The sequence below is a fragment of the Carcharhinus amblyrhynchos genome, chromosome 2 (assembly GCF_965287045.1).
Source record: "Carcharhinus amblyrhynchos chromosome 2, sCarAmb.v2.hapA, whole genome shotgun sequence".
NCBI lineage: Eukaryota > Metazoa > Chordata > Chondrichthyes > Carcharhiniformes > Carcharhinidae > Carcharhinus > Carcharhinus amblyrhynchos.
In genome coordinates this window covers 81,269,198-81,294,365 of record NC_137325.1, presented here as the reverse complement: position 1 = coordinate 81,294,365, position 25,168 = coordinate 81,269,198, and the positions used below count along the sequence as shown (strand labels likewise).

Genomic DNA, 25,168 nt, shown 5'->3' with positions numbered 1-25,168 from the left:
GAGATTGGCGAAAGTTGGTTTCTCAGAAGATGAGACTGGGGAATTAACAATAGAAAGCAAGGCAATGACAAAGATTTTGCATCAGTTGTCACAGTAAAATACACTAAGATAGTCCCAATGATAGTTGAAAATCAAACTGCAAAAGCAAAGGAGGAACTTTAAACAATCGTGATCGCTAGAGAAAAAGTACGAGGAAATCTATAAAACTAATGGCCAACAAACCCTTACACTTGATGATCTGCATCCTAGGATCTTAAAAGATAGTGGATGCATAGGCTGCATCTTCCAAAATTCCCTGGATTTTGTAAGGGTTCCAGCAGATTAGTAAACCACAAATGGCTCTTTTCACGATAGGAAGCAAGAAAATATAGGCCAGGCAGCATTGCATGTGTCATCAGGAAAACGCTGGAATCCATTATTAAGGAAGAAGTAGTAGCTGGACCTTTGGAAAATCATAATGCAATCAAGCAGAGCTAAGATGGTTTTATGGAAGAAAAGTCATGTTTGACAAATTTATTAGAGTTCTATGAGGACACACCAGGCAGAGTGAATAAAGGGGAACCAGTAGTTTTAGTGTATTTGGATTTCCAAAAAGGTTTCTATTCAATAGCTCATGGTGTTGGGGATGACATATTAGTATGGATAGAGGATTGACAAGCTAAAAGGAAGAGAGAGTTGGAACAAATGGATTATTTTCAGGTTGGAAAGCTGCAACTAGTGGGATGCCACAGAGATCAGTGCTGGGGCCTCTACTATTTACAATCTATGTTAGTGACTTGGAATGGACAGTGTAGAGAGTATTGTAGCCAAGTTTGTGAATGATACAAAGATGGGCAGGAAAGCAAGTCCTGATGAGGACACCCAGAATCTGCAAAGGAAGCAGAGGTTAAGTCAGTGAGAAAAATTTAGCAGATAAAATATATTGTGGGGAAATGTGAAATTGTCCACTTTGAGAATAAAAGAGAAGAACGTTTCATTGAGTTTAAGTTTATTTATTAGTGTCACAAGTAGTCTTACATTAACATTGCAGTGAAGGTACTGTGAAAATCCCCTAGTCACCACAATTTGGCCCTTTTTGGGTACACTGACGGAGAATTTAGCATGACCAATGCACCTAAACAACACGTCTTTTGGATTGTGGGAGGGAACTGGAGGAAATCCATGCAGACGTGGGGAGAACGTGCAGACTCCACACAGTGACCCAAGCTGAGAATCAAACTCAGATCTCTGGCACTAACCACTGTGCTGCTCCTTGTGGACGAAGGACTTCTGAATGCTGTGGTATATAGGGTTCTAGGAATTCTCGTACATTAATCACAATCTAGCACATTGGTTCAGCAAGTAATTTGGAAGCAAATACAACATTGACTTTTATTGCAGAGTATTGGAGTGTAAAATCAAGGAAGTCTTGATATACTTCAAATTGAAGTCTTAATATAACTGTATACACTTAGAGTACTGCATATACCTTCGGTCGTTCCAATAAAGAATGGTTATGCTTTTCTTGGAGGCAGTTCACTGGGTTGATTCCAGGATTGAAGAGATTGTTTTGTGAGTAAAGGTTGGGCAGATTAGATATTTACTGATTGGAGTTTAGAAGAATAAATGGTGATCTTATTGAAACATTCTGGAGAGTTTGACGAGATAGATTCTGAAAGGATGTTGCCCCTTGTGGGGAAATCTAAAAATAGTTTCAGAGTAAGGAATCTCCCAGTTAAGAGATTATGAATTTCATTGTTTGGGATTGTTAATCTATGGAATTCTCTACCCAGATAGCTTAAGAGGCTAAATCATTGAACGTATTCAAAACAAAGATGGACAGATTCTTGATCCACAGTAGAGTCTTTGCTGTAATAGCTAAATAAAATTCCTGAAACACAATCTCTTGTGGAGATCTGAATATGGGTGTATTGCTGCTACTATGCAGTTCTTTTTGGTCCTAGCTGTGGGATTTGTAAAACACGCATTTCTAATCAATATTGCTATGACCATCAACCTGCCTCAAAATCACATGTCCTTCTACAAATAATGAAATTTAATTGAGTTCTACAGCTTTGACTTTAAACTCAAAAATAAGCCTAATATTTAATGAGTTTAATATGAGTTCATGGGCAGTACAGTGGCACAGTGGTTAGCAATACTGTCTCAATGCCAGGGGACCCAGGTTCAATTCCAGGCTTGAGTCACTGTTTGTGCGGAGTCTACATGTTCTCCCCACGTATGCTTGGGTTTCTTCCCACAGTCCAAAAGATGTGCTGGTTAGGTGCATTGGCCATGCTAGATTCTCCTTCAGCGTACCCGAGCAGGCACCCAAGTGTGGCGACTAGGGGTTTTTCACAGTAACTTCAATGTAGTAAGCCAACTTGCGACTAATAAATAAACTTTACTTTTTTATGTTGTTACTGACTGTTTATATTCTTGTTTAATAGGATGTTCAGTTGAAAGCAAAAACATATTTGCTTGGAACAGATTTATCCAGTTTCAAGTATGATGACTTTATTTTTGTACTGGACATTATTAGCAGGTATGTTGAGGCAATACTCTGGTACTACATTTTAATTCAACATTTTGTATATGCAAAATTTATTTCAAACATCAATGTTATTTATTTGCAAACCAGACTAATGCAAGTTGGTGAAGAATTTTGTGGCAGTAAATCAGAGGTGTTGCAAGAGTCTATTCGGAAACAAAGTGTGAATTATTTTAAAAGCTATCACAGGTAAAGGTTTTCCATTTTTATTAAAATGCATTAACATTTTATGCACTTCATCCCCCAAATAGCACCTTGCCAATATAAACATGCATTATTTTATTATAGGCTCTGAAATATAGATTCGTGGTTACTTATGTTGATGGGAGCTTGTTATTTCCAGACTTGTTAAACTGAATTCAAATGTTTGTCATTTTCCACAACTTCTTTGCTCCATTACTCTGCTGCTGAGAGTGGGGAAAAAAAATCTGATCAAAAATGTCAACAATACAACAAAAAACTTCCCATGAGTTGGTGTGGGATAGATTCAGAACAGATTTATCAGCTCAAAACTGGGCATCCAGAAGGCAGTCAGGGCCATCAGCAGCAGCATAATTGTATTCAGCCACAGTTTTGTGGCCCAGCCTACCTCTTATCGTTGCCATCAAGCCAAGGAACCAATGCTTGTTCAAGAGTATAGAAGAGCATGCCAGGAGCAGCACCAGGCTTAGATATAATGTGATGAAGCTAAAACACAATTGTAAATGAAGGTTGTTTTCTCGGGTCTCATATCCAAAGATCTCAAAAAATTTGGTATCATGCATAGGAAAAATGAATACTATTCTCGATAAAGTTGCCAATATCCCAGATGGCCGTAGGCTGCTTTCCCCTTCATCACAAATCAGCCATCAAGCCAACTGAGCTAACTGACTTTTATACTATCCTATTCGATGCTTGAATAGCATAATAATTGTATTCCCCATTTTGCTTTTTAGGTGGCCATGCTTGAAGTGTCTGAACAGACACATGAACCTAATCTGCACACAGCTGAATGTCAGAGACTGCTGCACTTAGATTTGATCTTTTAGTGTTGGGTACAGTTTAGGTACAAACTGCTACCGGAACAAATCTGTGGCAATGGCTTTTGGAGCTGTGTTTCTTTTCTGTTTTTTTAGTGACAAGCCTATTGGTCAAAAGGATTTTTATTATTGGCATTTTGAATAGAAAACTATTTTGTTTGTTCTGTACACCTTCCCTGCTTCGTCCCCAACCGCTGGCGCCCTCTGCATTTGGGCTTGGCCAAAAGAAGCACCTTATGCTCTATTCATAATTGTTCCCGTTCCCTTGAAAACAAATAAACTTTGTGTAGTTTTGAAATACCTAATGCTCATAGATTTTAAAGAAATGAATCTTGATGATCTCATGGAAGGAAAGTTTAAGTTTACTATAACAACCACTTTAGGATGTTTTATAGCTTGAGGACTGAGATGTGTGAAGAAATCCACTTAATTACAGTAAATATATTGATATAAAATAAGTAGATTGAGGGGAGAGAAATAAATTTAGAAACCCAAGTGTGTTTACCATCTGAGACATGTTCATGTAAAATAAGACTATTATAATTAACATACTAATGAACTATCTCTTTTTATAGAATACGCCTTGAAGAACTAAGAATGTTTTTGGAAAATGAAACTTGGGAACTATGCCCTGTGAAATCAAACTTTAGTATTTTGCAATTGCATGTAAGTGATTATTCTTGGGAATGGAGTTTGCCAAACCAACTGTAAATGTCAAAGGAATGGAACAGGAATTTTATGGTTTTTCCCATTTTATTTGGGATTGCCGCAAAGTTGGTTGATCATCTTCTCTATTACCTCTTGTCAGTTACCCATTCCTCTTCCAGTCCTGCCGTGTTCAAGCTCATCCCATTGCATGGTCTTTGACCTTCCTCTTCTCCTTCCTGGTAGTCCCATCTCCATCACTGACTTCACCACATTTTCCCCCTCTCTCTCTAGCAGAAGACCATGTCAAATCTACCTCTTCTCAGTTACTTCCTTCAATATTCCTACAGTTTTCACTGACCCCCTGATGTGTTGCTTCCTAATTTTGTTCTTTCTTGTTACCCCACACATCCATCTCAGCATCCACATTTCATTATTACCCAGCCGCCATCTTTATAGATAAACTTCCAGGACCACGTTGAAGTTTTGAGAGGGCAATATAGGATTATGTATTTGTGTACATAACTTCATTCTATCATAATTACAATTACTTCCAGGACAGAGTCAGTTACATTTTCTGTGAATAAGGTGATCAGATATCTGATACGATTGCACCATTGAAGTCCTACTGCTATGCTTTTTGAATGTAGCTATGATTTCAAGTTCATTGCAATCCCCTCTCTCAATGTTTATTTTTGATTGTTTACAAAGTAGATTGTCAATCATCTAAACCATCTAGTTCACTTATGTCGTTACACTGCAGATCCACATCAATTTGGTTGACTCTCAAATGTCCTCTGAAATGGAGGGCTGTTAGAGGTGGGCAATAAATGCTGGCCCAGCCAATGATGCCCACATCCCATAAAAATGATTTTTTAAAAATCTAATTTTAAGGGACATTCTTATTTCATGTTTAACTCTCTTGTTATCAAATAGGTTTCTTAATATTCTTTTTGTTATTTATATCTGGTAATTCCAGAATTGTGCATTTAAAAAATGCCACTACTCTAATTTTTGCCCTTAAACCATTTAGTCCAGCTTGATTAGTTGCTTCCTCATTCTTCCCATTCTTTTCAAGTCCATCTTTCTAAAGTTACAATTCTGCATTGTACCCTTCCTTATCCCATGGACAGCCTAATGTGGAACAGTCTCATGTAATGGTCACAGTTCTCTGATCTTTGATTTGTTAAGCAGCCTTCACCTACATCAAAAAGCGGTCACACACAAGCCTCTCAGTATGAAGGTTTCTGTTCTGATCTAGTTGTACAAAATATGGTCCTAGAAACTTTCAACTTCTTTATAAATGAATTGCAGTGTTCATTTTTAAGTCTGTGGATGATTTTGGTTACTATGTTCAACAATCCATTTAATGATTATAGTTGTCTTAGCAATGTCACACACGGCTGTTAGCTCTTGCCATTTTTGAGGAATATCTAATGGTAGTCAGTCCTTGAAGGTAAAGAAAATGATAGATTAGCATCCAAGAGCTAAAATGTACTGATTATTGCACCTTGTTGCTGATGAAATAAAGTACTATAACTTTCACTTTATTGATTATATATTCAATACAATTGTATCCTGACATGTTTGCTTGAATTGAGATATGAATGAATTGATTAGAAATAGTCAGCATGGTTTTGTAGCAGGTAAGTCGTGCCTTACTAACCTTATTGAGTTTTTTGAGAAGGTGACCAAAGAGGTGGATGGGGGTAAGGCAGTTGACGTGGTATACATGGATTTTAGTAAGGCGTTCGATAAGGTTCACCATGGTAGGCTTCTGCAGAAAATGCAGATGTATGGGATTGTGGGTAATCTAGGAAGTTGGATCAGGAATTGGCTATCAGATAGGAGACAGAGGGTGGTGGTGGATGGTAAATATTCATCATGGAGTGCAGTTACGAGTGGTGTGCCTCAGGGATCTGTTTTGGGGCCACTGTTGTTTGTAATTTTTATTAATGATCTGGATGAGGGTATAGTTGGGTGGATTAGTAAATTTGCTGATGACACCAAAGTTGGAGGTGTGGTAGATTGTGAGGAAGGGTGTCATAGTCTGCAGGGAGACTTAGATAGGTTGCAGAGCTGGGCCGAGAGGTGGCGGATGGAATTTAATGCGGAGAAGTGTGAGGTAATTCACTTTGGTAGGAGCAACAGATGTGTCGAGTATAGGGCTAACGGGAGGACTTTGAATAGTGTGGATGAACAGAGGGATCTAGGTGTGTGTGTACATAGATCCCTGAAAGTTGGGAATCAAGTAGATAAGGTTGTCAAGAAGGCGTACGGTGTCTTGGCGTTTATTGGTAGGGGGATTGAATTTAGGAGTCGCAGTGTAATGTTGCAACTGTACACTACTCTAGTGCGGCCGCACTTGGAGTACTGTGTGCAGTTCTGGTCCCCGCATTACAAGAAGGATGTGGAGGCGTTGGAGAGGGTGCAGAGGAGGTTTACTAGGATGTTGCCTGGTATGGTGGGGAGGTCCTATGAGGAGAGACTGAGGGATCTAGGGTTGTTTTCGTTGGGAAGAAGGCGGCTAAGAGGGGATCTTATTGAAACATATAAGATGATTAGGGGTTTAGATAGGGTGGATAGTGATAGCCTTTTTCCTCGGATGGAGAAAGCTAGCACGAGGGGGCATGACTTTAAATTAAGGGGGGGTAGCTACAGGACGGATGTCAGGGGTAGGTTCTTTACCCAGCGGGTGGTGAGGGATTGGAATGCCCTGCCTGCTGCAGTTGTAGATGCGTCTAGTTTGGGGGCGTTTAAGAGATCTCTGGATAGGTTTATGGACGAAAAGGGATTGGTATAGGCTAGTGGGTCATTGTTTTTGTAACTGGTCGGCGCAACATCGTGGGCCGAAGGGCCTGTTCTGCGCTGTAATGTTCTATGTTCTATGTTCTATGTTCTATGATGCTTCACTATCATTAATCCTAAATTCTAATCTATTTAAATCATTTTAATGGAAATCTATTGCTTTTAGGAGTTTAAATTTATGCAGCAGTCACGTTCCCCTTCAGTGTCACCTAGCAAGCAATATACAGCAACAGCAGGATCTCTATTTGACCAGTATCAAAATGGTGGAAATCCATTTGAACACCAGACAGATGTCAAAGATGATGAAACAGAAGATGTCCTTGCTGCTAATGGGGTATGAGTGTTGCTATTTCCAATAGTTTAAAGAATGATAATTTTAGAATGGCTTTTTTTGGTGGCAAGAGAGCAATATTAACTATCTGAAATTAAACTGTAATGTCAGAAGTATCCGCAGTACTTTTGAAAGGGGAATAAAAGGTTAAGTATTTGTATGCAAAACTTCAATCTGTTGTAAAGACCATTTTCCTCATGTTGATATGAGTGAAGTGTGCAGAAAGTAGATCTTGACATTAATGACAAGTAGTTTTTACAATTGTCTTCAAAGCTAATAGTCACAGACAGGATTGAAATACTGATATGGAGACTAGAATGTTGGTGTTTATGTAATTTTAAATGTTTTAAATTTTCTATAACAGTAAAACCTATGTTCCTTGTTGATGCCATATATCATGATGATCTATTTCTTAGCCACTTTACAGAAACATATGCATTGACTATCTGCTACCTCTGAGTTGGCTGTGAATACTGACAAAACACTGTGTTTATCCTTTGTCATATTGCCAGAAGTATATTAGTTCATAGTTACTTTTTTAACTTAGCAAGTTTACCAAATGAACAAAAACAGATCATGAAGGCAGCTGGATCCAGCTATGACATTAGTTGGGCAGTAAGAAGTCTCACAACAGGTTAAATCCAAAAGGTTTATAAAGCCTGTGCTGCCAAATAAACCTGTTGGACTTTAACCTGGTGTTGTGAGACTTACTGTGGTTACCCCAGTCCAATGCAGGCATCTCCACATCTTAGTTGATCCCTACAGTTGTCCTCAGTGTCTGGGTTTGGAATGAAAATAATCAGTCAAAGTCTCTGCTCTTGGTCTGTTCAGTGAAGTAGTATATGCAAATCAAAGAGACATGATTTAAGTTCAAGAGTAATTTGAATGTCCTATGAATATTAATCAGTTGGTTAAGGTGTGAGGAAGTGACTGCTGCCTGTGATGTCATAACCCTAATAAAGCCTTTGGTAGAGGAGTGGAGAAAAACAAAATCAACCTGGTCAGAGATCTGGGAGCTTATCTTTGTCCTGTTACGTTAGTCAACGGATGCACATAAAAAATTGAGACAACAAAACAAATTGTGCAAAAGTGGCTGAATTGGAACAAGTAAGAATGTTTTGGCAGACATTTTGTAAATCCAAAAGCTAATGGGGGTGGGGGTGGTCTTTGGGAAGGCAACGGGACATCTGGTAAATGGCAGGCTTTCAAAAATATGTTCACCAAAGTTCAGGGTAAGTACATTCCTCTTAGAGTGAAGGGCAAGGCTGGCAGGAGTAGGGAACCCTGGATGACTCGGGATATTAAGGTCCTGGTCAAGAAGAAGAAAGAGGCACGTGACTTGCATCAGCAGCTGGGATCAAGTGAATTTCTTGAAGATATAGATGATGTAGGAGCAGAGTTAAGAGAGAAATCAAGAAGCAAAAAGGGACACAAGATTGTTTTGGCAGACGAGGCAAAGGAAAATCCAAAGACCTTCTACAAATACATAACGTGCAAAAGAATAATTAGGGAGAGAGTAGGGCCTCTTAAGGATCAACAAGGTCATCTATGTGCAGATCCACAAGGGATGAGTGAAATTCTGAATGAATATTTCTCATCAGTATTTACTGTTGAGAAAAGCATAGATGTTAGGGAACTTGAGGAAATAAATAGCGGTGTCTTGAGAAGTGCACACATAATACAGAGAAAGAGGTGCTGGAAGTCTTAAAGTGCATCAAGGTAGATAAATTCCTGGGACCTGGTGAAGTGTACCTCAGGACATTGTGGGAGGCTAGGGAGGAAATTGCGGGTCCTCTAGCAGAGATATTTGAATCTTCGATAGTCATGGTTGAGGTGCCTGAAGATTAGAGAGTGGCAAATATTGTGCCTTTGTTTAAAAAGGGCTGCAGGGAAAAGCCTGGGAACTACAGACCAGTGAGCCTCACATCTGTGGTGGATAAGTTGTTGGAAGGTATTTTGAGAGACAGGATCTGCAGGCATTTAGGGACGCAAGGACTGATTAGGTGCAGTCAGCATGGCTTTGAGTGGAAAATTATGTCTCTCAAATCTGATTGAATTTTTTGAAGGGGTAACCAAGAAGGTAGGTGAAGGCAGTGCAGTTGATGCTGTTTATATGAACTTCAGCAAGGCCTTTGACAAGGTACCACATGGTAGATTGTTGCATAAGGTTAAATCTCACGGGATCCAGGGTGAAGAATCTAAATGATACAAAATTGGCTTCTTGACAGAAGCCAGAGTGTGATTGTAGAGAGTTGTTTTTCAAACTGGTGGCCTGTGACCAGCAGTGTGCCTCAGGGATCAGTGCTAGGTCCACTGTCATTTGTCATTTATATTAATGATCTGGACTAGAATATAGGAAGCATGGGTAGTCAGTTTGCAGATGACACCAAGATTGATGGCATAGTGGACAGTGAAGAAAGTTATCTCCGATTGCAACGGGATCTTGATCAATTGGGCCAGTGGGCTGACAAATGGCAGATGGAGTTTAATTTAGATAAATGCAAGGTGATGCATTTTGGTAGATTGAACCAGGGCAGGATTTACTCAGTTAATGGTAGGGCATTGGGGAGAGTCACAGAACAGAGAGATCTAGGGGTACATGTTCATAGTTCCTTGAAAGTAGAGTCACAGGTGGACAGAGTGATGAAGAAGGCATTCAGCTTGCTTGGTTTTACTGGTCAGAACATTGAATACAGGAGTTGCTGCGTCTTGTTGGAGTTGTACAAGACATTGATAAGGTCACACTTGGAATACTGTGTATAATTCTGGTCACCCTATTATAGAAAGGATATTATCAAACTAGAAAGAGTGCAGAAAAGATTTATTAGGATGCTACTGGGACTTGATGGATTGAGTTATAAGGAAAAACTGGATAGACTGGGACTTTTTTCTCTGGCGTGTAGAAGGCTGAGGGGTGATCTGATACAGGTCCATAAAATAATGAGGGGCACAGATCAGCTAGTCAATATCTTTTCCCAAAGGTAGGGGAGTTAAAAACCAGAGGGCATAGATTTAAGGTGAGAGGCTAGAGATACAGAAGTGTCCAGAGCGGCAATTTTTTCACAGAGGGTGGTGAGTGTCTAGAACAAGTTGCTAGAGGTGGTATTAGAGGCAGGTACAATTTTGTTTTTTAAAAAGCATTTAGACAGTTACATGGGTAAGATGGATATAGAACATAGAACATTACAGCGCAGAACAGGCCCTTCGGCCCACGATGTTGCGCCGACCAATTAAGAAAAAAGCAATGACCCTCTAACCTAAACCTATAGAGGGATATGGGCCAAATGTGGGCAACGGGAATTAGTTTAGGGGTTTAAAAAAAGGGTGGCATGGACAAGTTGGGCCGAAGGACCTGTTTGTATGCTGTAAACCTCTATGACTCTATGGCTTTGTATCCAGGTGGAAATATTGATTTATTATCCTTGAGACCCCAACTCTCTCATATCGTTGTAGTAAATGGGAAATTTAAAGCAGTTGTTTACCACCTAACATCCTCAAAGCGTTTCAGGGACTTCAGAGACCCTTAGTCTATCCACGTAGCACACAGGCCACTGTCATTGTCTCCAAGCGTAAACACCTTACGCGTTCTTCCCAGGAAAACAACCTAGACCCTCTTTAATCTGTAATAATCAAACCTCCAGGTTTGCTGTCTGAGACTTCAGGACAGGGCACATGATCTTCTTTATTTTACCTTACGTTAAAGACACAGTTCCAAATCACGACGATCTTCTAAATCTAGGCCTCTTACTACTACCTTCTCAGGCAATTATCAATGGGCAATAAAGCCTAGTCTTGGATGTTCATATCCCATGAAAGAACAGTATAAAAAGAATAATAATCTCATAACTGTAACAATTTGCAAGCGCAACATCTGTACTCAACTAAAATAATTTCAATTTAGACTCCATATTCTTGGTGATATTTGGCTAGGTGAATTACTAATTCCAGGTAAATGGACTGAGGAATGTTTCTGTCCACAGTATGAATCTGATGAGTTGGAGAAGAGTGCTTATCAAGATGACGATAGTGATAGTGATGTTCCAGAAGAGCTTAAAAGAGACTATGTGGACGAACAGACTGGCGACGTTCCTGTGAAAAGGTAGTTTATTATAAATATTTTACCCAAACAATGTAATTGAATGTTCAGAAATTGCGTGCGTTATCTGAGGGCTATAGACATTGCTGTATAATTGGCCAACATGCCTTAATCAATGCTTGTATTGTTTTCATCACTGTACTTTCACTTTTATGTTGCAGTACATGTAATCTCTGAATACTTGGTTCAACATCAAAAATGTGATAATTAGTCTAATCCATTGAAACCACTTGATGACCAAACACAGCAACACGTGTGCTGCAGGTCAGATAACAGTACTTGGGACTACCAATTCCCCGATGGGAATAAGTTATGTTGTAATACACTGGCGATCACCAGAAATGCTCACCACATTCACGGGTGTGCTTCAAAACCACACTGTCATTTTGCTGAGGATATCATTTAAGTCAGGTTTAGTTAGAATTAAAATATCATGCAAAAAAAATCTTCATAGTATAAATGCATGTCATTCCATAAGGGTTGAAGTCAGCAGTAATATTTTAAAAATATATTTCTTATTCAACTATAATAGTTCTCCAACTGGGGGTCTGCAGAAATCTTCCCGGGTTTACAACGCAAGGCCAGCTAATAAATGGGAAAGGTGGGCAACTTAGGGTAAGATTGGCAAGAATAAAAGTGTGACTGATGGCCTGAAGCATGCTCTGCTATCCCCCCCGCTCCCCGCTTCATACTTACGTTCTCCCCTTACTACTGTAGTGCTTTCTTTGCGGCTTCTGTCTTACCAAGGAAAGAAGGACTCCGTAATGAGTAACAGGCATTCTCATTTCACTGATATTAGTAAAGAAATACCTGTTTTCTTACAAGTATTAGTGAAACACTTTTTACCTGAAATGCTTTTGTATTATGACTATCATGTAGTAATACCAGTTTAGATGGTTACAAACCCTTTTGAAAAGAGTTCCATTATAAAAGAACCTCACTGGAGTCATCTCCTAAGAGGCCTTCAGCAGCAAGTCTCTATATACCAGACCAGCATCGGGTTGTAATGTGCCCAAGGCAAAGACTTGACTTGGGGACTTGCAAAGGTGGGGATGTGGGAGAAGTGGGGAGACAAGGTGTGGGCAAGGGGGTGGGGGGGCTGCTGGGCAAGGGATCAACTTGGGACTGTGAGAGTGTATTGAGAAAAGGTTGCACTCAGTCATGTGACTTGAGAGTGCAGAGGGGAAGCGCCTTCTAGGCCACATGGAAAAAGAGCCTGTTTCGGAAGGACGTAGGCTTTTTGGAGCCAAAATGAGAGGATCATGAGGTGAAGAAATGTTGCAATTTACACTGCTAAGCTTGTGAAAGCTATTCTTTTCCCAGACCAGGGAAGGGAGGGCATGTCAGTCCAGTGTCAGTTGTGTCCAGCATGTTGTACACGGTTTGTAGTCACAGCATCACATGCAATATTTGGGAGTGTCTCTGGCATGATACTGAGCTGCAGATGGCACATTCACAGTCAGAGGAGGGATCTGCAGCCTTTGAATGACGAAAATGTTGTTGGGGCACTCAAAAGTCTTTTAGAGCGGGCTGGTCTCTATATTTCACTCAGCAATTGCCCTAAAGATGGAGAGCAGTGAGAGCCACATTGGGCATAGCACATGCACCTGAAATGATTCAGGAGATCATACAAGGGGTATCTACCATGACCACAATAGGATTAATGATTACAAGGGGAGAACCAAAGGTTATTGGAGGCAGGGTCATTTGGACATTATACTTTTCCAGGATGATGGGAGAAGCTGCACATCTCTTCTGATGAGAAGGACACTGAAGGGAATGAGGGTGTTGACTTTAAGGAAGCAGAGGCTGCAGGGAAGAGGCCATTGCATCAGTCAGATGAGGCAGGCATGCACATAAAGTCTTCATAGTCATCTGATTCCCTGAGGAGGATGATGAGTTGCAATCCACATCCTCTTGGACAAGTGCCCTCTATCACTGGTCAACATGAACACCAGTATTGCTATGCTTCTCATTTCAAACATCTACCTCAATCTGACAGGAAGCAGTTACACATTAGGCTTACCATTGTCCTGATCCTTTGAAGATGATGAAGCGGCAAGAGCATGTGTCCTTGTTGAGATGAGGCGCTACTTCAAGGAATGCATCCTGGCATCAAATGTCAGAAGGTGCTATGTCTTCAAGTGTCTCTCCGGCATCTCAGTCACGACTATATGCTACAAGAAGTGGGAGCTGTTCTGCAATACCAATGACATCGTAGCAGTATGCCATCAGTTCGGCAAAACACCTCAAGAAGTTCAAGCTTTAACAATTGAACAATGTAGTCTGTGTAACCTTGACGATAATAGTTGTGCCAAGGCATTGAAGAATGTTCTGCATGTGTTCAGTTTAAAAGCAATCAATGCTCTGTCTTGCCTTCATCTTATTAATTTCCAGCACACTCAGTTAGAGTTGTGGACCTGCATTTGGAGCTGGAGCACCTCAGCATGGCCATATTCACGTGCTTGCTTGTCATGCAACAAAATGGCTTCTCAGTACACAATCAACCTTTCTTGATGACCAGCCTGGCCCTTGAAAACTTAAAAATGGAAGCAGACCATCCTCAATCAACACCTCTTTGGTAATAGAGCACACATCAATTCTATTACATCCTCACTCCTAGCCTGTTGCTCGCTTCAACATGGTCTTCTGATCATGCTGACATATGTTCATTGAGAATATGCTTAAGGGCTCCATTGACCACAACATATTACCATTCAGAATTATTGTCATTGACCTCAGCAGAGGTTTAGGTGAAGGGCAGGACACTGAAGTTCAACAAAACAGACAGATCTTGAGGTACTTACTCACAGAACACTGAACTTGGTAGAGCACATGAATATAATAGTTAAGAAGACATATGGGACACTTGCTTTTATCAGTGGTGGCATTGAGCAGAAGAGCAATGAGGTAATGAGTTGTACAGAGCATTGGTGAGGCCACAACGAGAGTACTGTGTGCAGTTTTGGTCACCTCACAGAACTGTAGGAAGGATGTGATCGCACTCATCAGGGTAGGTACAGAGGAGGTTCACCAGGATGTTGCTGGGGATGGAGCATTTGAGCCATCAGGAGAGACTAAATAGGTTTGGATTGTTTTCTTTAAAGCAGAAAAGGCTGAGGGGGGACGTGATTGAGGTATATAAGACTATGAAGGCTGTGGACAGGGTGAGTAGGGAGCAGCTGTACCCCATGGTTAAGGGGTCTATCACACCATAGTTTTGGACTAAGGGGCAGGAGATTCAGAGGGGATTTCTGAAAAGGGTGTTGGGAATGTGGAATGCACTGCTTGGGAAGTGGTAGAGGCCAGTTGCCATTGGGGCTGTCTGTCACCTGGAGTGAGAGAGAGCCCCAGTGGCATCCCAATACTGGGATGAAGTCATTGAGAAAGCTGTACATGGCTGTGTTTTAAATATAAGCAGGCAAATTGGAGCCCCACTCGCCCCCCCCCCCGCCCGCCCGCCCGCCCGCCTCAAAAACCTGCCTTTGCAACTGGTGGGGAAAAAAAATGCCACTTTTCCTGCCTGTCACCATGCTTAGTATGCAGAGGGGAAAATTCCATCCTTACTGCCTGCTTCAGTTCATATGGCTTGGTTTTCAATCAAATAAACTCCCATAGACTTTGAAAGATCCTCCAACAATCCAGTTGGCACCTGGAGCCAAGTCTCTGCATGTTGGCTAAACTGCAGAGCAAAGAATCTAACAATTTGCAGACACTTTTGTTTTGGTCACCATCTTTAATGTTAAGAGGGAAACATCGTTGCGAACTTGCCATTTGTAAAGATCCATTTCTGTTTGCAGTAACATAAGAAATATTGGACAGAAATCTTCAAAAACATTAATGATCACTTTAATATAAATAAATTGCATTTGCAATGCTTTATTGTTTACTTGATGAACAAGTGGGTGGCACAGTGGTTGGCATTGCTGCCTCATTGCACCAAGAACCCGGGTTTAATTCCAGCCTTGGGTGATTGTCTGTGTGGAGTTTGCACGTTCTCCTTGTGTCTGCATGGGTTTCTCCGGATGCACTGGTTTCCTCCCACAGTCCAAAGATGTGCAGATTAGGTGGATTGACCACGCACAGTTGCTCCTTAATGTCAGGGGGACCAGCAGGATAAATACTGCAGGGGATTATGGGGATAGGGCCTGGGAGGAATTGTTGTTGGTGCGGACTCGATGGGCCAAATGACCTCCTGTGCTGTCGGGACTCTTTAATTCAAAATTTCTTCTGAATAGATCTTTTAATATTGACTGACAGTTGCAAATGCTGTAAGAGATCATTGTTAGAATAAATACTGATGTATTCTAATGCCACACTATGTAACAGCTGCTTAAGCAATCAGCTCATGAAATCACATTTTGCCTTGAACTTCTCGTTAGACCTATGGTAATTAAATTTCTGTTTTTAATTAGTGTTTCCAAAGAAACCATGAAATGTAGGAAGAAGTCCGACTACTATCTGAACAAGGGCAATACACTCATTTTAACAAACACTACTTTGAATGTAATAAGGCTTGTTGGTGAGTATGAAAGCTTTGAGTTGAGGTTACTCTAACACCTTGCATAGATAATGAATGTCACTGACTTAAAATTGTGTTGTGTCTCTTCAACCAACTGATCCATAACTCTCTCCATGACCTGTCCAGCCTACCCTTTGCAGCTTGCTTTCACCTTAGCCAATTTCTTTGGCAGAGCCTTAAGTGATTTTGGTTTTGTACGGATTAGAATTTATAAATCTTGACTGGTAAATAAAGTAGGTCAGTGAATATGTGGTTGAAATGGGAGTGGGACACACTGTGAGTTAAGATATGGACAGCAAAGTTTTGGATGACCTCAAGTTTACTGAAGATAAAATGTGAGAAACCAGCCAGGAGTGCATTGGAATAGCGGAGCCCAGAGATAAAGAAGGTATGAATGAGGGTTTCAACAGCGAAGGAGCTGAGCTGCACAAAGCTAGGTAACGTTATGGAAAAAAAATCAAGTCCGAGTAAGAGCTTGGAAGTTTATCTTGGGTCAAATGTGGCATGAAAGTTGCAAATGCGCTTGATCTCCAGAAGAGGGATGAAGTCAGTGGCTAGGACATGGAGTTGGAACAAGAACCGAAAGCAATGGCTTCAGTCATGCTGATGTTTAATTGGAAGAAATTTTTACCTATCTTATTAACTTTTAAACTTTTGCACACATCATTTGTTCCAAACATGGATGTACTGGGTAGGCATTCAATTTGGAATAGAGCTTGACTTGGAGAATGAACATTTCTTGTCCATCCTTATTTGCCCTAATTGACAAGTGGTGGTGAACTGTCTTTTTGAATTGCTGCAGTCCATGTCACATAGATATACCCACAATGCTTTTAGGAAGTGAATTCCAGGAATTTGATTCAGCGATATTGAAATAAAAGTGATTATATTTCCACGTCTGTATTTTCCAAGAAGGCTTCCTGTTCAGCCTTCGCTTACCACCACCTTTTCTTTTCACCTCTTCCATTTCACCCCCCCTTTTCACAATCTACTCCCTCCCCTTTATGCCTGATCCTTCCTTCCTTCCTCCCCATTCCACCAACACCCTTCTTTCCTTCCCTTTTATCTCCCACTATGTTTTATGGCATTTTTATTTTTTTGTGTCTCCTTCTTAGATATCACTCTCTTGAGAGCTTTATAAGCATGACTAGATTTGAGTTCTAACTTCATGACTACTAGTACTTTGCCTCTTGTGTCTATTAGCTGAGATACATTAATGCTTGTCTTGGAAATGTTTAAAATGCTAATGTATCATATAATTATGATTGTATATTAATTATTTTAAAATCTCGTGTTTAGAGTTGCAGATTGCAATATTTACTTGTAGTTTGTTTTCTTCTTGCTATCCCTAATATCACAAAGGAATCCCTGAAATCAAGTCGTAGTCCTTTGCTGATGTGTGTCTCATTATCTAGAGATCTGCACCCACCTTATGCTTTGTATTTGCATTAACAATCTGCCAGAAATGGAAACCTGTCAAACGGAGAAATTAGAGTACGACACCCACGTGTTATCTCTCAACAGTCTACCACCTAGAGTTTGACAGTGCTCATGTAGAAATTGGCAAAATGTGCTAAAGTGTGCTTTTGGAACTGGTAACTCCCAGAAATTTTTCTTTTAAAGACATAGCTTTACTATTGAATGAAATAGGGTTCATCAACGTGGACTTGGTATCAGTGAATTTGATTTCTTAGATCAGAATGCATAGATTTAGAGAGCGCTCCTCCCATCCCGCTGCGCTAATTTTCTAGTGCAGCGGGCTGGGAGAATTGCGCAGGGGTGATTTGTCGTGTTCCGGTGAGCGTTCGCATCCCACTATCATTTAAAGGTTACTAGTGGGCTTGGGACTGAATTTTCTGGCATCTACAGTGCACAAATTGTGGGAGATTCTGTTCTGAACTCCCATTGAAAATAACAGCATGAATTGCTCTAACTTACCCACGAATTCAACATTTAGAATTTCTTTGGGAGAATTCTGCCCTTTATGCTTTACTTTTTTGTTTGGAGGCTTATGAATGTTCTGCTCAATCAGTTTTAAGGAAGGAACATTTGCTTTCCTAATGTATACAACACTCTTTCCAAAGCTGGTTTTCTACTTGTTAAATTAAAGATCATCCATATTAACTTAACCTCAAGGCTCCTTTACCACATTTCTAGTTTAAATATTGGCTATCATTGAGATATACCAATACAAACTGGTCTGAGATTGTCCAGACTTATTTTACTTAGCCCTTGCAGAGAGGAACCATAGGTCTTGTATTGAGATTTAATTGAGCATAGAATTAATGACAAAACTATGCTCTTTATTCTGCACCATCAGGCTTTCTATTATTATTGAACAGTTGTGAAATGAGCTTTAACTAACTACTCTCTCTTCATTATTATCATTATTTAGTATCTGATTAGTATAAAACCAAACTTCAATAACAATAATTATCCAATTGTTTAGGCAATGACTTGATAAATGTGCTATTTAGTGTATTATTACATTGAATTGTCTCAAAAATGCTTCACAAATGATCACTTCAGAAGCCATGATTATTCTATCAGCAATTGTGGTAATGTTCCACAAATACCAGTGACTTGAATGATAATCATTGTTTGGTACTTGAACAAAAAATTTTACTGGGCTCTAGTTGAACTTTCTCCTTTTCAACAAATGTTCTGGGATATTTTAATGCCTAAAAAAACTTCCTAAACGTTTGGGCAAATGTGGAGGTACTTTACTATTTACCTGAAAGAAGAGACCTGTGACAGTGTAGTTTTTTCTGTACTGGGATTTTTATTTTATTTTGGGGCTTGAGTCAAGATTATTCTTGCACACTACAGCATGCTGCCAACTGGGCCAAGTTGACATCTGAACCACCTCACTCTCAAGCGCTTCAGTTTTGCACAATAACATCTTATGTGGGACTTTATCAAAAGCTTTCTGCAAATCCAGACACCCATTGATTCTATTCTGATCTATTCTACTAGTTACATCCTCAAAAAACTCCAGTAGGTTTGTCAAACATGATTTCCCTTTCATAAATCCATGTTGACTTTGCCTAATCCGATAGATATTTCTAAGTGTCGTGCTATTGCATTGTTTAAAATAGACTGCAGTGTTTTCCCTACAACTGATGTTAGGCTAACCGGTTTGTAATTTCCCTTTTTCTCCTTCCTTTATCAATTAGTGGGGTTACATTTATCACCTTCCAATCTACTGTAACTGTTCCGGGATGTACAGAATTTTGGAAAGTGACAACCAATGCACTACCTATTTCCATGGCCATCACCCTTAGTATCCTAAAGTGTAGATTGTGAGAGTCTGGAGATTTATCAGCATTCAATCCCACTCATTTCTCCATCACAATTTTTCTAGTAATGCTAATTTCCTTCAAATCCTCCTCACCAGACCCATGATTCTTTAGCATTTTTGAGAAATTACTTGCAACTTCTTTTGTGAAGACAGAACTAAAATTATTTAATTTGCTCTGCCTTTTCCTTGTTCTCTATTATAAATTCTGCTGTTTCAGGCTGTAAGGGACCGACCTACATTTGTCTTGACTAATATTTTTATTTCTCTATTCATCTGGAAACTTTTACAGTTCGCTTTTATATTACTTGTAAGTTCACTCTTGTACGCTGTTTTCCTCTCTTAATCAGCTTATTTGTCCTCCTTTGCTGAATATTGAACTGCTCCCAATCCTCATAAGAAATAGGAGCAGGAGTAGGCTATCTAGCCCTTCGAGCCTGCCCTGCCATTCAAAAAGATCATGGCTGATCTGTCGTGGCTCAGTTCCACATTCCCGCCCTCTCCCCATAACCCTTAACCCCCTCGCTTATCAAAAACCCATCAACCCGTGTCTTAAAAATACTTAGCGAGGCAGCCTCCACCACCTCAACGGGCAGAGAATTCCAGAGATTCACCACCCTTTGAGTGAAGAAGTCAGGCTTGCTACTTTTTCTAGCAACCATATGTGACTCCTCTTTGGATTTAATACTATCTTTAATTTTTTAAACCATGATTAGACATCTTTTCTTGTGTTTTTGCACCCCAGAAAGAATTGTATTACTGTTGCAATGCATACATTAATTTCTTAAATATTAATCATTGCCAATCCACCATCATGTTTTTAATGAAGTTCTCCAATCTATCTTAGCCAACTCATGTCTCATACCTTTGTAGGTTCTTTTGTTTAGATTTAGGACCCTAGTTTCAGATCGGATTTCTTCACTGCCTACCCCAGCAAGGAATTCTATCATATTATGGTTACTGTTTTCTAAATGACCCCATGCAACAAAATTATTTATTTTAGAAATCATAGAATCCCTACAGTGCAGAAGGAGGCCATTTAGTCCATTTGAATTTGTACTGGCTCACTGACAGAACATCTTTCCCAAAGTCCACCCCTTGCCCTACCCAATCCACCTAACCTGCACATCTTTGGACTATGGGAAGAAACTAGAGCGCCCAGTCAGTTATGGGGAAACTCCACGTAGACAGTCACCCATGGCTGGAATTGAACCTGGGTCCTGGTGCAAGTGGGGAGCTATTGTAAGCCCCGCTGGAGTGAAACACTCCTGGCCCCCACCTCAGGAGAGAGGCTAGTGGGCCCGGAGATTTCAGTCCCGTGCCCGCCAATTGGATTTAAATTGTATTTAAATGAAAATTTGAATAATTTATACAAGTCTGCGCCAGAAATCGGCACGGAGCTGATGACACCGGAAATCTGGTGCTCACAGACTCTCAGAGGCCATGTTGCTCAGCGGGAAGCCTACTAAGCAGTCTGTGCTTGAGTCTCCTGGCCTGCTGCGCTGCAAAAGCTGTCAATATCCTGGTATACAATCGGAGTATTATGTACAATATTGGTCTCCTTATTTAAGGCAATATGTAACTGTGTTAGAGACTCAAAGGATGTTATAGCAGGGCACTTGGAAAAGTGCAAAGCAATCAGGCAGAGTCAAAGAGAAGGTTTACTAGATTAATAACTGGAATGGGTGGGTTTAGGAGGAAAATTTAGAGAAATTGGGTTTGCAACCACTAGAGTTTAGAGTGAGAGATGACTTGATCAAAACCTTTAAGATCCTGAGGGGTACTGACCCGGTGGATGTAAAGACGATGCTTCCCCTTGTCAGAAAATCTATAACTAGGGGCCACTTCTTAAAAATAAGGCAAATTTAAGACAGATATGCGGAGGATTTGTTTCTCTGTCTCTGAAACTCTTGTCTTTAAAAGGCAGTGGAAGCAGAGTTTTAGAATATTTTTAAGGCAGAGCTAGATAGATTCTTGATTAACAGGAGGGGGTGAAAGGTTACCAAGATAGTCAGGAATGTGGGATTGGAGTTGCAATCAGATCAGCCATAATCTCATTGGATGATAGAGCAAGCTCATGGGGTCATGTGGCCTGCTCCTAATTTGTATGTGGACAACATGTTCCAATTTAAGAGTTTTATCCCACCGCTGCTGGGATTTAACAAGCAGCAAGAGAGGTCGATGCCAGGTATCCAGTCTGGCAGGTTCCCCTGAGTAGGGTGGCGGTGGATGGGTGGGGGAGTGAGTCTGTCCTTAATGGGTAGATACCTGAGGGCTTGTTAATTCCATTAACATGCACTCCTTGCTAAGGCAATGACATCAGCACTGGCTTGGCTGCATTCATCAGACGAATGACCAGCTGGACATCCATATCTCGACTATAAAGACACCTGCAAAGCTGGCGGACACTGACATTGATAGCTGCGAGACCATTGTTGACGTCTGCGACCTTTGGAGACTGACTGTTTGGAAGAGTCGAACAGAAATGAAGAAGTTAGATGCCTGAGAAGAGGGCCCAGAGTCAATAGAGACCAGTGAATTGTGCACCTTCTCAGCTCAGTGGCTTCCTCAGCAGCAATTGTGGCAGAGACTGCAGCGCCCGAGTGGGGCCCCTGAGCCACACTAGATGCTTCACACATGGAGCAAACCATTGTCTTCTGAGATGGAAGACCGCTACGTTCAGCATTCACTGCATTAGATAAAACTTTTGTCTCACGTCACGTCTGGTCCTGCCAATAATCTTAAACCTGTGCCTTCTGGCTTATCTTTCTGCTACTCGCAGCAGATCCGCTTTATTTGGTCTATCCAAACCCCCCATGATTTTTGAACACCTCTGCCAAATCTCCCTATAATCTTCTCTGTAGTGTGGGAAAACAACTCAATTTCTCCCATCTATTTATATGGACCTGAAGGTATAGAAGCAGAATTAGGCCATTCAGCACATCAAGTCTGCTCCACGATTCAATCATGGCTGATAAGTTTCTCAACCCCATTTGCTGACTTTTTCCCTGTAGCCCTTGATCCCTTTATCAATCAAGGACCGTAGGACAGTAGGTCAATGACCGTAATGCCTCATTCCTGGTACCATTCTGGTATTTATTTTGTTTCTCATAGATTTCCTGCTGTTAAGTCAATGTTGCTGTGTACATGTGAGAGAAACAATTAAGGAAAAAATTTATTTTTGGACCCTGTTGTGTTTCTTTAAATCTTTTTCTTTTCATTTTGTCTCTAGGGAAATACATGCAAATGATGAATATCCTTAAACCAATTGCTTTTGATGTTATCCACTGTATGTCACAACTATTTGATTACTACCTGTATGCTGTATATACATTTTTTGGACGGGAGGACATGGTAAGTTCTGAAGTCAATAGTAGTTCTAAAAATATATTGATATCTGAAGTAGATTGTAATAAAGCAACACATACTTGTATTTGTATAATGCATTTAATGTAATAAAAAATCCTAAAGCACACAACAGGAGCATTCTAAAGCAAAAGCAAAATACTGTGATTGCTGGAAAATTGAAATTTTAAAAAGAAAATACTGGAAATTCTTAGCAGGTCAGGCAGCATTGTACTTTGGAAGATGAGCTGGTGGCACACTTGCAAGTCCCAACGCAAGGACTCTGCAGAATTACCAAAGTGTCAACTTCCGATGGGCAATACTCTGTGTCTGCAATCTTCCGTAAAAGTCTCCAACTTGAGTTTAAAATTTAGAGGGTTTTAACTCACTCACCAGAATAGATATCCAGGAAATGTTAGATAGGCAAAAAACACATACTAATTCCTGGGTAGCCATACAACTGACACCCTCGATTCCTCATTGACCTTTCCATGTTGTTATCCCTGCTGACGCCTCCGACTTCCCGCTGATGCTCCAACTCATCAGCGTCCACCTCCAACACCGCCACCTCCAATTTGATCTTAGATCCTCATATCCTACCCACCCTAATACCTTGCTACCTACTGTCCTACCCACTCTGCCACCTTACCCTGTAAGTACAATAGAAGTTCTGTCTTTTGAAAAGAGATTGAGGAAACTGCATCTGTGTTGTGCAGTTTTGAAGAATGAGAGATGATCTCATTGAAACTTAATAAATTCTTACAGATGTGACAAAGTAGACATAGCTAGGATGTTCCCCCCTGTCTGGTGAGTCAGTACTAGGAGACAATAGAATAAGGGGCAAGTTATTTAAGACTGAGATGAGGGGGAATTTCTTCACTCGGAGAATGGTAATCTTTGGAATTCTTTGCCCCAGAAGGCTGTGGAAGTTCAGTCATTGAGCATGTTCAAGACAGAAACTGATGAGGCTTCTGGATACTAATTACATCAAGAAATATGAGAGTAGTTTGGGAAAATAGCATTGAGATAGGCATGATATAATTGAATAATGGAACAGACTTGACTGGCCGAATGGCCTAATCCTGCTTCGATGTTCCGAGACAACTTGTCTGACACCCAGTATTGAATGAGTAGAAATTCTGTTCAACTAAATAGTTGAAAACTTCTACCACCAACTTATTTCTCTAGCAACTGACTGGGTCCTCCTTGGCAACTGAAACTAATACTAAATCACACTGTAACCTCAGTATCTTTTTTAACTTCTGACCATGCGTCTGTACCATCATTAAAACCACTTATTTCCACCTACAGCACACCCCATGATCCTATCCCTGTCTCAATACACTGCTGCTGAAATCCTCATCCATTCCTTTGTTACCTTTCGACTTCACTATTCCAACACACTTCTGGCTAGCCACCCACATTCCACTCTCTGGAAACTCTGCAGCTCATGTTACAATTTGCACCAAGTTTGGTTCATCTGTCAACCTGTGCTCATTAATCTACATTGGTTCACAGTTAAGCAACACTTTGATTTTAAGACTTTTATCTTTGTTTCATATTTGTCCATGGCCATGCCCCCCGCTCCATCTCTCTATGCCTGTAGCCCTACCATGCCCTAAGATGGCCATGTTGCTCCAATCCTGGGTTCTTGAGCGTGCCTGATTTTAATTATTTACCAATGGCGGACTCACCTGCATGCCCAATCACTATTTGCAATTTCTTTGAAGAAAATATTTATTTGCAAACCAATTCTGCAGTGTTCCAACTGTTGTTTTCTGGTTTGTAATGCAGGAAATCTTTATAACAATTTTTTTCACTGTTTTCGATGCACTGTCAACCAAATGTATCAGTAAAATATTAGACCAACTGACCATGCAAATTTTGGCAGATGAGATTCCAAATACTTATTCTTATTTTTTATATAGTGTACAAATGTGTAACAAAGTGCAATGCATAATAAAAATGACATGAGTAGAACTAAATAAATGTGGAAAAGATACAGAAGGTGCAAATGTTTGTTTTGGTTTCCTCCTGATTTCTGAATCCATAGCTCAAGTCAGTAATTACCAGGACTGACAAGAATTCACACAATAATGCTAAAATAGCAACCTGACAAATGTGCATTCATGTGACCAATCGCAGAGTAGTCCTGTTACAATAACTCAGACAAAGTCCTGTTCTTAGATAAAAGCAAAATATTCCCAATGCAGGAATTTGAAACAAAAACAGAAAATGCTGGAAAATCTCAGCAGGCCTGACAGCATCTATGGATAGAGAATAGAACCAACATTTTGAGTCTAGATGACCCTTCATCAGAGCTTCATCAGCTCTGATGAAGAATCATCGAGACTTGAAACGTTGGCTCATTCTGTCCCCACAGATGCTCTCAGACCTGCCAAGATTTTCCAGCGTTTTCAGATTTTAGTCTTGTTCTTAGATCTCTGGTTGGTTCAGATTATTTCTGAATAATCAGAAATTGTGCAAGTTTTTATATGTTTATTGACTTTAGGTGGACTTTGATGTCAATTGGGTATAATATTTAATTAGTTGATAACAGCATTCAGAGAAACC

General features: G+C 40.3%; 1 protein-coding gene across 1 annotated transcript in view; it reads left to right on the top strand.

Moving 5' to 3' along the window:
• Positions 1-25,168, top strand: part of vps50 (VPS50 EARP/GARPII complex subunit) — a 150,015-nt gene that overhangs the window by 82,422 nt on the left and 42,425 nt on the right. Inside the window, exons 15-21 of the mRNA XM_080207994.1 lie at positions 2,430-2,524; positions 2,621-2,719; positions 4,125-4,215; positions 7,169-7,336; positions 11,314-11,432; positions 15,845-15,951; positions 22,482-22,603. Of these exons, the coding sequence (XP_080064120.1) occupies positions 2,430-2,524; positions 2,621-2,719; positions 4,125-4,215; positions 7,169-7,336; positions 11,314-11,432; positions 15,845-15,951; positions 22,482-22,603 (801 nt within the window). The remainder of the gene's footprint in view (positions 1-2,429; positions 2,525-2,620; positions 2,720-4,124; positions 4,216-7,168; positions 7,337-11,313; positions 11,433-15,844; positions 15,952-22,481; positions 22,604-25,168) is intronic.